At 36.2% G+C, this 12,275-nt stretch overlaps 3 protein-coding genes across 3 annotated transcripts; 1 reads left to right on the forward strand and 2 right to left on the reverse strand.

The window, feature by feature from the left end:
• Positions 1 to 23: 23 nt before the first annotated feature.
• RO3G_14793 (uncharacterized protein) lies at positions 24 to 2,434 on the reverse strand (the record flags this gene model as incomplete). The annotated part of the gene is made up of 6 exons (XM_067669377.1): positions 24 to 762; positions 812 to 930; positions 984 to 1,730; positions 1,781 to 2,154; positions 2,205 to 2,279; positions 2,326 to 2,434. 6 exons carry the CDS (start codon positions 2,432 to 2,434, stop codon positions 24 to 26), a joined length of 2,163 nt encoding a protein of 720 aa, XP_067525478.1.
• Positions 2,435 to 4,384: 1,950 nt separating this feature from the next.
• On the forward strand, positions 4,385 to 4,531 carry RO3G_14794 (uncharacterized protein; the record flags this gene model as incomplete). The annotated part of the gene is made up of 1 exon (XM_067669378.1): positions 4,385 to 4,531. One exon carries the CDS (start codon positions 4,385 to 4,387, stop codon positions 4,529 to 4,531), a length of 147 nt encoding a protein of 48 aa, XP_067525479.1.
• A 5,055-nt stretch (positions 4,532 to 9,586) lies between these two features.
• RO3G_14795 (uncharacterized protein) lies at positions 9,587 to 11,990 on the reverse strand (the record flags this gene model as incomplete). Its single annotated transcript, XM_067669379.1, has 7 exons — positions 9,587 to 9,825; positions 9,871 to 10,322; positions 10,372 to 10,490; positions 10,544 to 11,290; positions 11,338 to 11,711; positions 11,762 to 11,836; positions 11,882 to 11,990. The coding sequence occupies 7 exons, from the start codon at positions 11,988 to 11,990 to the stop codon at positions 9,587 to 9,589; spliced, it is 2,115 nt and encodes a 704-aa protein (XP_067525480.1).
• Positions 11,991 to 12,275: the final 285 nt, after the last annotated feature.

Here is a 12,275-nt window from a genome sequence, read left to right on the forward strand (position 1 = left end):
TAGCTAAAAAAGTAATCAAATGTTTAAGATGATACCTTCAAAATATCCTTCAGGTACTCCTTGTCGCGAAAAAAGTTTGAACCATATGCCATAAGTTTTTGGTAGGATTCTTTATTTTTGCAGTATTTGTCCCATTTTGAGAACTTTGATAGAACTTCATGCATAAGCAAGTTCACAAAAGGCTCTACCAAAGCATCAGTCAAGCCATAGCAGCCTACGTAGAGCACAGCATGGTCCCAATGATAATTCACTTTGTTAACTAGGTCTATGTATTGATCATAAAGACCAAGGTCGAGGTTCAAGTTGTTGACTGCGATATTTTTTTCTAGGAGTATCGGCAATTTATAATGCCACTCAGACAACTCGGCTACGTAGTCATGATCATGCAGTATCTCTTGAATAATACCTTCATGGAATATATCATGGAGATATTGCTTCATAGTAATAGCACATGACCACTGGGAACCATCCTCAGATAATTGAAACAGACCGGGTACAAACAAAGCCATCGACTTGCGGCACCGATGCGATTTTAATTGATCGGAAAATGGCTTCCACCAGCTACGATCAGAAGGCCGGTGAACTAAGGAAGAAAGCATGAATGCAATGAGCGCTACACCTGTTAGCTGTCGTGCTGTATAGCGACAATTTTTCTGGCTATTCATATTCTTTGCTAAGGCAACTAAAGCATCCAGACGCTTTTCGACATAGCACCAAAGAGCTTTGGACTTGTACCAATTTATATGTCCTGGAAGAGAGTTCCTAAACTAATAGCATTGGCATATTTACACATACAATGTTAAAAACATACTTGGCTAGCTCCATAGTTCGATTATAGAGCGTATCCCAGCTACTTGCTTTGAAACGCACTTCAAGCCGTACCCCATATGACTTAGATGTCATCAAAGATAGACAATGCTTCTTCCTGTTCTATATATCATTATAAGCTAAAGCCTGATGTACGTTGTAGAATCTTCACTTACTACGTGCTTCATGAAGATTTCTGAAGTTTTGAATACTTCGTCTGGCTGGAAGTCTTGTCCATGTCTCTCACCAAATGCTGATCTGCGGTAAAATGGTTCCTTTGAATGGGAGTACGCAGTGACCCTTATAAAATCAGATTTAGGGTTTGCGTACTTAAAGCCACCAATCCCAAGGTGATCGCAAAAAGGATCGTGCCGATACTTGCTCGATAAAAACTTTTCTTCAACAGCCAGGAAGTTGTCGATAATAGCACGAAAGTTCGTACTATTACCAGTCGACCACATGCCGGTCAAACCACGCTGAGGGCAGCCAAAATTGACGCCCAAGTCCAAATAAAAATTTGTAACATCAACACGATCCCAAATAAACCCTTGGGAAGTCAAGGCATCCATAAATGTCTCTTCCTCAGAAAACCGAGATTTCATGCCCATACCCCAGGTTACAAAGAAGAAGTCACCAAAAACGCTATTCAGGCGTGAATTATGCAAGAGAATGTCCCTCATCGCTGTTTCCAATCTAGTAAACTCTTGCATACTAATGTGGATACCTTTTCCCAAACCAAAATGAGCAGCAGACTCATAATCCAAAGGCACAGGTACTACTGATGTATCAAAAGCAATATCCAAGGCTGGAAGGAGAACAAGATCAACAAACTGCACACGATAGTGATCTGGTACATGATATGAAGGGCTAACACCTTCGGTCAAAACAAGCCCCTGGTAAATGCGAGGAAAACAAATACACACCTATAGATAGCTGTTAAATGGGAATACTCTAAAAAAAACGAATAAACTACCTGGAGCTGTCCTGACTTTAAAAGTTGCAAATTAGGGATTCTGTGGATGCCAACACTGACATTCTTGGTATAAACATCGTGAGACCAAGTTACACCTGTATCAGACATGTAGCTACTTGCATGTAATGGCCTGATAATAAGACCACAGGAGTTTCGAAGTGGTACGTCATGACTGACATAAGCAAAGGAGTCAATATCAGTGGAAATACTGACTTCACCATGAACTGTTTCACACATATTATCTACGAAAGCAGGAGATAACTGGTCACTAGCACCGTCATAAACGCATCCAAGGATGTACTTAAATATATCATTGGATATTTGCTGGCCAGCATTGGATGGATAATCCACAAATTCCTCAACTCCCATAGAGGCTAAAAATTATTCATTTAGTATTTATGTAGAAACTATTTCGCAAATATACCTTGAGAGTTAAAATAACGTTGACGATCTAATACGGACAGAGCATTAACAGGGCGCACTATATGTTCAGCTTCATCTAAAAGAAATGTCAGTCGTTTCTAGATGCCAAATAATGAAGTTACCTTCACGTAAACGTGTACGAGTATTAATAGCAACAATTGGGTCTACAAATTCACTGGAGTTATTGCGGGAGACAATTGTAACATATGGTTCGAAATATAAATCAGACATAATGCGAGTAACAGAAAAAAAAGAATGAAGGAGAAAATATAAAAGTAAAAAAAAAAAGGAAAGAAAAATTAGTACAGGATATTTATAGAAATATGAAGTGGACGGCGAAAACGTAAAGATAACATAATTGCTGATAAAAATCACGCAATTTCATAATCAATAGCCGTGATTGGTGGGATATGACACACTTTTTGCGCTTTTTTTGCTTCTAAATAGCTATTGGCTGTTGCATTTATAATTTAAGGAATGAGATCAAAAAGAAAAACCTCAAGCATAGCAACAAAAATAACTTATGACACTCTATACAGTGTCTTTCACTTTGACAGAGCTTCACTAGATGAATTATTCATGCTATTTACTTTCTTTAGCATATACTTAAAAAAAAAAAGAAGATTATCTGACAGTCCAACTTTAAGTGACAGTGAAATAAAAAATTTATTGAGTGTTTTACACGTCACAATTATAATTCCGCAATATAAAAGAGCAATTTTCTATTTTTTCCTCTTTTTTTCCTCTTTTTTTTTTCTAAAAGTCAACGTCGACCCGAGGTATCGAACCTTCATAGTCTGACTGAAAGGCGTATATCTAAGCCACCTGACGATGGAAAACTGAAATCTCTGTAACCAAGCGTCTGCTGTTCGTTAATATAATTCGAAGCGGATAGGCTGTCTCGAACCCACGATGTTCTTGATGATGGGTTAGCGCTTGTACCGCTAGCAACTACTGTATAGGTTGAGTGTTCTCTGGACGCGGGTTCAAATCCTGCCTTCCCGCACAGACTTTACTCATTTGATAGTAAATAGAAGAATGTTCATAAGGACTGACCTTTACAGGTTAGACCATAGGATCCTGTGGGTTACCTGCTTACTTTTGGGAATGACCAGAGTGAACGGAGTGATGCCGGACACACTAGGCGCACCCCATTTGATATGTAAATGAGACAAAAAGACATTTTCACACATAGTGATCTATGCTTATGCTTATGCTTATACTCATACTTATGCGCTTATACTTGAACTTATGACTAAGATTAGGCTTACACTTATGCTTACGCTTATGCTTATGCTTATTATCGTATACCAACATACTTTAAAGATGATTCATATTGAATTTATAAGAAATCAGAATAGTGAGTAGTTAGTGAGTAGTGAATACCTTACAAATATTGATTATAGACCTTTTTTCACTATTATTCGGGTGATAAACTAAATTCACACATTTAACACGGTTTACAAGTTGGTTTTGAATGTAGCATAAAATAAATGAAACAATGAGACATGAATGAAAAAATGAGACATAAATAAAAAAAATAGAGATCTACTTACAGAATAATTATAAATAATCTACTTTTGCATAAGCAGGAACAGATATTCATATTACAGCTATAATTATAAAAAGTATGTGTTAAAAAAGGATTTAATTGAAGTTTGATGAAAAGAATATAAATAGCAGCAGATATGATAATATTAAATAAAAAAGATAACTTTTTAAGTCTGATTGAATTTTACAGTCTTTTTATTCTTATGAGATTAAACAAATAAACTGGATTGCTAATAACTAATAACTAATGACTTTTTACAAAATATATACTATTTGCAAAAGATAGGGGATATTTTAAAAGGGGGGGGGATGAGTTCATTTCAAACTATTTTCAATCTACTTGTAATGAAATTTGAACAAAATGTCATATTGTTAAGAAAGCAAATATTTTGTTTAAATATGAAATGGGGGAAGAGATTCTCTTTTATGAATAAAGATGAACAAATATAAGGTTAGACTTGATGGATTGATATGAAGATAATATTATAAGCAATTACGATAAAAAAGTAAAAGAAAAGAAAAGAATGCAATACTTGAGTAAAAATACAGATTTCTATATAAAGTAAATATTAAAAAAGAACAAAAATGAAGCAGATACTGTAATTTGCGGTTGTGACCGTGACTGTGACAATGGTAGTGGTAATGGATGTGGTTATGATTATGATTACGACTGCCATTGTGACTGTCACTATGATTGTGGTTGTGGTTGTGGTTAAACCCCAAAATCCTGTGGTTGCCCGCTTAATTTCAGAGTTGTGGTTGGAGCACTTTTCATGACTGTATCTATAGTTAGCGTCACGGCTATGGCTAAAAACCAAAATCTAGCGTTGCCTGCTTACTTTGGGAGTGATCGGAGTGATTTCAGACACTAGAGGCACCCCATTTGATACATAAATGAGGCAAAGGCATTTTTACACCTAGTGGCCTATGTTTATGGCTATGGCTATGCTTATGGCTAAATTTTGGCTTATGCCTAAAGTTAAGCCTGATCGATGCTTACTTGTCTGGTTAAACCCCAAAATCCTGTGGTTGCCCGCTTAATTTCAGAGTTGTGGTTGGAGCACTTTTCATGACTGTATCTATAGTTAGCGTCACGGCTATGGCTAAAAACCAAAATCTAGCGTTGCCTGCTTACTTTGGGAGTGATCGGAGTGATTTCAGACACTAGAGGCACCCCATTTGATACATAAATGAGGCAAAGGCATTTTTACACCTAGTGGCCTATGTTTATGGCTATGGCTATGCTTATGGCTAAATTTTGGCTTATGCCTAAAGTTAAGCCTGATCGATGCTTACTTGTCTGGTTGACATTGTAGATGTGGTTGTGGTTTTATCATGAGTGCTTGTTACTGCGCGCAAATCTTCATATTTTTTTGCAGCTTGTGTTCAGAAATATCTTTTCAGGTGTATATGCCTAAGGGGTTATGTGGTACAATTTGTTTCATTTGTCTAGCGGACTTTTTTTCTAAGCTTCTGTTTTACGATTTAGTGAATGGTTTGATTAGAGGAGCATGAATAGGTGTAGGAAGTTCCTACTATAAGAAGTGGCAGTATTCAGGTAATTGTTTAACGAATGGATTGTATGGCTGGAGATGATTACGCCGTTCGTTACCTCATAAAGTCTTATTGGGAATCAGCCTTGTACCGAATTGCTTCATGTTTTGGTACAACCTTTAAATGTTTGCTATTTTGTTAAATTTGTATTTTGATGCTATTGACGCCGTAAAAAGAAAGTAATTTCGTAATTTGATCTGTATGACTGTAAGGCGCATACTCATGCTTTGAAATTTGTTTCTTCCGCTACAGATGGTCTTTTTTGGGAGAGTTTATCACTTTATTGTTCAAGGATTGATATCTTATTCTTAAAGGCAAAGGTTGTAGTTTCTGACGTGTTTTAAGTATTAAAAGCGGATAATGAGGAATCAAAGTGACTGAACAATAGTTCTAATGCCGAATACGTTTATTAAAGAATGATTTCACGGCTATTTAGATCATTTTGGGCAGGCCCGCAGATTCCATGACAAAACATAGTTGCTACTAATATGATCTGACATTTATAAAAAATATCTATAAACTGTTCTCGATAACGATCTGCTGAGATGAAAGTTACAATTGTCTGTACAGGACTATGATAATTGTTAGTATCTATTCTTATTCAAACTCATTTGTAAATATTTAGTTTGTAAGCAATACAGCTGTATTCTATTGACGTGTGTGTTAGTCTGTAAAATTAAAAGACTATAAAATTCAACAAAACTACGAAATATTTGCTCTTATTTAATACCATTGTATCTAGTATTTACATCCTATTCAAGAAGATTTGATAAGTTCTTTTCAATGCGCTTTAGTTACCTATAGCTATTGACATAATGTAAATAAATTTTAATATAATGTACTCCTGGTTATGCAGGTCGACTATTTATAATCATTTCTAAGGTTGATCTACTATTCATCTATGTGTTATAGCATCAGAGGCTACATTAATCCGGTCTGTACTGCGTAAAAGGAGTAAAATTATCTATGACCGGGTGACAGAGAAAAGACTGTAATGAATCCTTGGAAAAGAATTCGCTATTCTAGTTTCTTATAACTTGAAGATGATTCATGATTAAAGTATGCTGGGATATGACAGCATTTTAAAGTATCACAAACCAAAAGGCTTTTTGCGATTGCTTTATTCAAAAAATGAATGATAGGACAATAACATGTGGGTTTTGGCTTAGATCATCTGACGCACGCAAGGGAACGTAACAAAATAGTTTCTTTGAAAAATGGAACCAAAAAAATTGGAAGTAATAAAAGAATGGCTATCAAGGTTACTTATTCAAATGAAATTATTGGCTTAAGAAAGATTCTTTATAAATATATTCATGCTTTTACATTATAATTAATGGATGTATGTTTGTTCTAAAAAAAAAAAGAGAAAAAAAAAAAGAAGCTTAGCCGACCTCTTGTTACTAGGCAGTTATAAATAAAAGATACAAGCACTCCGTTTTAATTTTCGAGTAAATAGGTTATTTTATTACTCTTTACGGGGAGTAATAAAAAGCAACAAGATATTTACAGGCCTCGATTAGTTTATTGCTTACTTTCTGCTCGAACATGGATGTAATTCGCTACCAGCCATTAGATATGTTATCAATGTCATCATTCTTTACATTAATTTATATACGACTTCATAAGTGCTTGCATGTATGAATGGAAGCCAACATGAATGATTAAGAATAAATCCAAGACCTTGATAACTGCTTCTCTACTGGGAACGAGCAATGTTGCTCTGTTGTTAAAGCAATTTAAACTCAGAAAGTAGAAATCTGAGCAAAACTTTAAATATCTTTGCGAAATTTTTTTTCTTTTTTGCAAAAAGTATACTGCCAAAAGGCTATTTTTTTTCTCTATCGTTTGGTGTAAGCTTTATGCATTTCGGATGCATAGATGTAGAGATAAATGCAATTTCGTGAATTTCTCTATGGACCGATGACTTTACTAAAAAATAAGTAATCAATGTTCGGCGATGTCTTGTGGGCGTATATTACAGGCGAAACTATATCTAAAGTGTTCTAAGCAATAAAGTTATGAGATTCGCCAAGCAGCTGCTAAACAAATGCTTCTTTGCTCCAATTTTGATGGTTAATTACAGTTTTACCTTTTTTTTCATACAAAGGAAGGCAGGCAGGATGTTGACTAAGGATTGTCCTTGTGGGCTGTGGATCATAAAAAAGCCATGTATCTTACTTTACTATCCACCATGGTTAATTACCACCCCTTAAGCCGGGCAGCTGCTATAGCATCCATTCATTGCAAAGCTAGAAATATTTTTAGTTTGGTGGGAAGGAAAATATGCGTGGTTACTATGGGAAGAGTGTAGGAGGAATGACCAAGAAGCCAAAGCCCTTATATAGAGCATAGTGTGATAGCCTTTTGTCAACTCATTTTACAAAGAGGTTTGCTTGATATATGGTGAAAACTGGCTAGGCCTCCTATGAGAAGATGTGCCTGTGCTTCTAAGCTTGGACATGGGGCTTGCAGGTCTTCGAAATTAAGTAGCGCGTGGCTCAGTATATGCAACTTTATGCTTTTTCAATTGCATAACGCAATGCAAACCTAAGCGGTGTAAAACGTAACAGCTAGGAAATTAAACATTTATGCGTTGGCATATTAATAAAAGCGCTTGAGGCTGTTTGTATATGTTAAATAGTTAAAGCCTGATTAGTACATCAACTTAATAATTGAAAAACGGTGTTGGAAGGCTGGAGCATATAGGGAAAATAGTGCATATATGTTAGTTACTATCTTTATGACATACCAAGCTGCAGTGATAGTGTATATTTCTGTCATGAAAAAGCTTCAAACATGAAAAATATCGTACGTAAACAATAAGAGCAGAAAATTAATTCCAAGTGCTGAATGGGTTCATCAAAAATTGATTTTGAGGTTACTTCTGGTAACCTGAGTGGATCAAAAAGTTAGATGACAGGAGAAATCCACGGTAAAAGAGATTTAGGGCATGTAAATATCAGTACTGGCCAACGTTAGGAAGATACTGTTGCTCTCAAGGTCGAACCTTGCTGTCAAAATTAGCGGTTGCCTAATTGTATGCTTTTTATGCCAATTTCAATTTCAATGAACATTGTTTCGGACATAGCAATAAATAATATCATATAACATTTAACAAGCAAAAAGAGCCAAGGGCTTTTGAAGTTGCACTTTCTTATATGCCTAACGAAGAATGAGCACAGTTTTAGTGAAATATGTTCTGTGATCTCTCAGGATGTCTTCTTTCGGCTTAAGTTTATACATATGGTCATTGGTAATAGCTTAGGCTGGTTGAAAGCCAAATTTTGCATTTGCATGCTCATGTCTTTCAATTGTCAGAGTTAATACACGTAAGCTTTATTGCAATAGGACGTACAACCTGAAAGATATGCTGTGCAACTCTTACGCCAATAGTTAGCATAGATCTTTTGCTGTAACAAAGAATATCCACGTTGTAAAAAGGGCACTCAGACTTTCTTAACTGATGACATCGTATAGAAATAACTATGTTTACAACAGCTACTACGGAGACAAAGGTGTATTTCAATGTCAGAAATACGATGAAATTTTAATTTTATATAATGCTAAAGAGCCCAGTTCTCTATACGTCTGATGTAAATCTCCTTTTTATAAACGTTTATGCCAGGACCATCCTACTTGTAAGAGTTCCTTATATGTAATGGAACATAGTAGTAGGTACCAATGTCCAGTGAGTCTTCAGGCAAACAGCAATTTTACCTATAAAAAGTAACAAGGCCATTTTTCTCATTATATACCATGCTGGTTTTACGATGATAAGCTAGATGCTACCTCAACTCAAAAAATTGCCATAAACCAAATAGATAATGAAAGTTTTGCAGTAAGGAACAGTGCATATTAAAAGATGTTTATTTTTTTGCATATTGTACATAAAAAGACATATAAAATAAAATAAAAAAAAAACTTAAATTTCATAAAATAATAATCCATTGCTTACAGTCCATATTCTGTCTTTCGCAATTCTTGGTGTAAACATAAACTTTTCAAATATATAATTAAGCATAGCTTGACGAAATCTGTTGAGATCCGACTGTAAACTTGGATTGTTTAGGCATAAAATTATAAAGCATGCCCGAGACTGCATTAGTTTCCATGCACTTGATGGGTGTTGGAACGCAACAGACTTGGTATTTCTTGTGATTTTAGAGAAGGAAGGGAGAAGCAGATTTTGTATTTGTTGCCTAGTATAAGGAGATTTGACAACATTGTAATGACCGTCCTATAAGAAGCATAGTTAGAAAACTGATTAAAGGTCTACTATGGTACCTTTATAATGTCTTTGATATAGTTAATATCACGAAAGAAATTGGACCCATACGCTTGAAGTTTCTGGTATGACTCTTCGTCCTTGCAGTATTTACTCCATTTCGAAAACTTGAAAATCACTTCGTGCATCATCAAATTGACAAATGGCTCCACTAAAGCATCGGTTAAGCCATAATGATTGATAAATAGTATAGCGCGGTTCCAGTAAAAATTTTCTTTGTTTAACAAATCTATGTACGGAGCATATATGTTAAGCTCAAAATCTAAGCTTATACCCATGCTTTTCATTGTCAAAATGGTTGGAGATTTGTAATGCCATTCAGGCAGTTCAAGGACATCTTGCAGATCAGGTGTCACCTTGGTCAAAACGTCCCTATGGAAGACACCGTGCAGATGCTGTTTCAAGCTCACTACACACGACCACCGCGTGTTATCGTTAGATAACTTGAAGAGGCTAGGTACGAACAAAGCCATTGACTTGCGACACCTGTGGGCTTTTAATTGGTCAGCAAAGGGTAGCCACCAGTTACGATCTAATGGTCGATGTACTAGGGCGGACAGCATAAACGTAATAAAAGCCACACCTGTGAGTTGGCTTGCTGTAAACCTAGTCTCCGCTTGATCGTGGAAGTTTTTTGCTAGTGAAACAAGGGCATCCAAACGGTTATCGACAAACGACCAAATGGCATGGGACTTGTACCAATTAATGTGTAATTGAAGCTGATTTCTAGACAAATGATGTTAGAATATTTGCATACACTATAACAAATACATACTTGGCCAGCTCCAGAGTACGACAATATAAATTGTCCCAGTTATTGGCCGTGAAGCGAACCTCGAGTCGCACTCCATAGGAACTTGACTTCATTAAGGACAAGCAATGCTTCATTTTTCTCTATATATCATTTAGAGCTTAAGTCTAGTATACTATATAAATTGTTCACTTACTACTTGCTTAATGAAGTGCCGCGAGACTCTAAGTACTTCATCCGGTTGGAAGTCATCTCCGTGCCTCTCACCCATAGTCGATCTGCGATAAAAAGGCTCCTTTGAGTGAGAGTACGCAGTGACCCTGATAAAATCAGATTTTGGACTTGAGTACTTAAAGCCCCCAACACCAAGGTGATCACAAAAAGGATCGTGACGATACTTTCTCCACATAAACGTTTCTTCAGGAGCCAGGAAGTTGTCGATAATAGCACGAAAGTTCGTGCTATTACCAGTCGACCACATGCCAGACAAACCATGCTGAGGACAGCCAAAATTGACGCCCAAGTCCAAATACAAATTGTTGAAATCGACGCGATCCCATAAAAAGCCTTGGGAAGCCAAAGCGTCAATGAATGTCTCGTCCCCTGAAAATCGAGATTTCAAGCCCATTCCCCAGGTTACAAAAAAAAAGTCACCAAAAACCGAATTCAAGCGTGAATTAAGCGATAGAATACCCCTCATTGCTTCTTCTAGCTTAGCAAACTCTTTCATGCTAATGTACATGCTTTTTCCCATACCAGAATGAGCAGCAGACTCATAATCTAGAGGCACAGGCACCACTGACGTATCAAAAATCATACGCAAAGCCGGAAGGAGAACAAGATCAACAAATTGGACATGATTGTGGCTAGGTACATGATATGATGGGCTAACATCTTTGGTTGAAGCAAGCTCCTGGTAAATACGAGGGAAAAAGATACAGGCCTACAAATATTTGTTAAGTAGCGGCACCTTAAAAGTAGGTGAAGTACCTGAAGCTTTTCTGTCTTTAAAATTTGCACATTAGGGATCCTGTGGACGCCAACGCTGACATTGTTGGTATAAACGTCGTGAGACCAAGTTACACCAGTATCCGACATGTAGCTGCTTGAATATAATGGCCTGATAACAAGACCAGCTGAGTTTCGAAGTGGTAAATCGTCACTGACATAAGCAAAGGAGTCAATATCAGTGAAAATACTGACTTCACCAGAAACCTTTTCACACATATTGTCTACAAAAGCAGGAGATAATTCATCACTGACACCATCATTAACACATCCAAGTACGTATTGGAATATGTTGCTGGATATTTGCCCACTAGCATTAGAAGAACAATGCACAAACTCCTCAATACCCATAGAGGCTATAAATTATTCATTTAGTATTTATATACAGAGTATTTCCCAACTTTACCTTGAGAGTTAAAATAACGTTGACGATCCAATACAGACAAAGCATTAAGGGGGCGCACTGCATGTTCATCTTCATCTAAAAAAATGTCAGATGTCAATAGGTACAAAATAGATAACTTACCTTCACGCGAACGTGTACTAGAACGAATTACAATAATAGGCTCTACAAGTTCACAGGTCTTCTTGCGAGAGACAATTTCAACATAAGGTTCGAGAAAAGTGTGGGACATAGTGCGAAGTAATTTAAAAGAAAAGTATTAAATAGGATACGAAAGGAAAAAAAAAAACAAAAACAAAAACGAAAATCAAGAGTATTTATAGAAATGTGAAATAAATGGTGCAATGCAATGACAACCTAATTGCTCTACTAAATCACGCCATTTAATAATCTATAGCTATGATTGGTAAAACATGACGATTTTTTTTGCGCTATTTTGGCTTCAAATTTGTTATTGGTTGAGAAAATGTTAGTCATAGAAAGACAGTCATTTTGGTACTTACATCCTGTAGAGGGA

This window comes from Rhizopus delemar, genomic scaffold, assembly GCF_000149305.1.
Source record: "Rhizopus delemar RA 99-880 supercont3.14 genomic scaffold, whole genome shotgun sequence".
In the NCBI taxonomy this organism is placed as follows: Eukaryota; Fungi; Mucoromycota; class Mucoromycetes; order Mucorales; family Rhizopodaceae; genus Rhizopus; species Rhizopus delemar.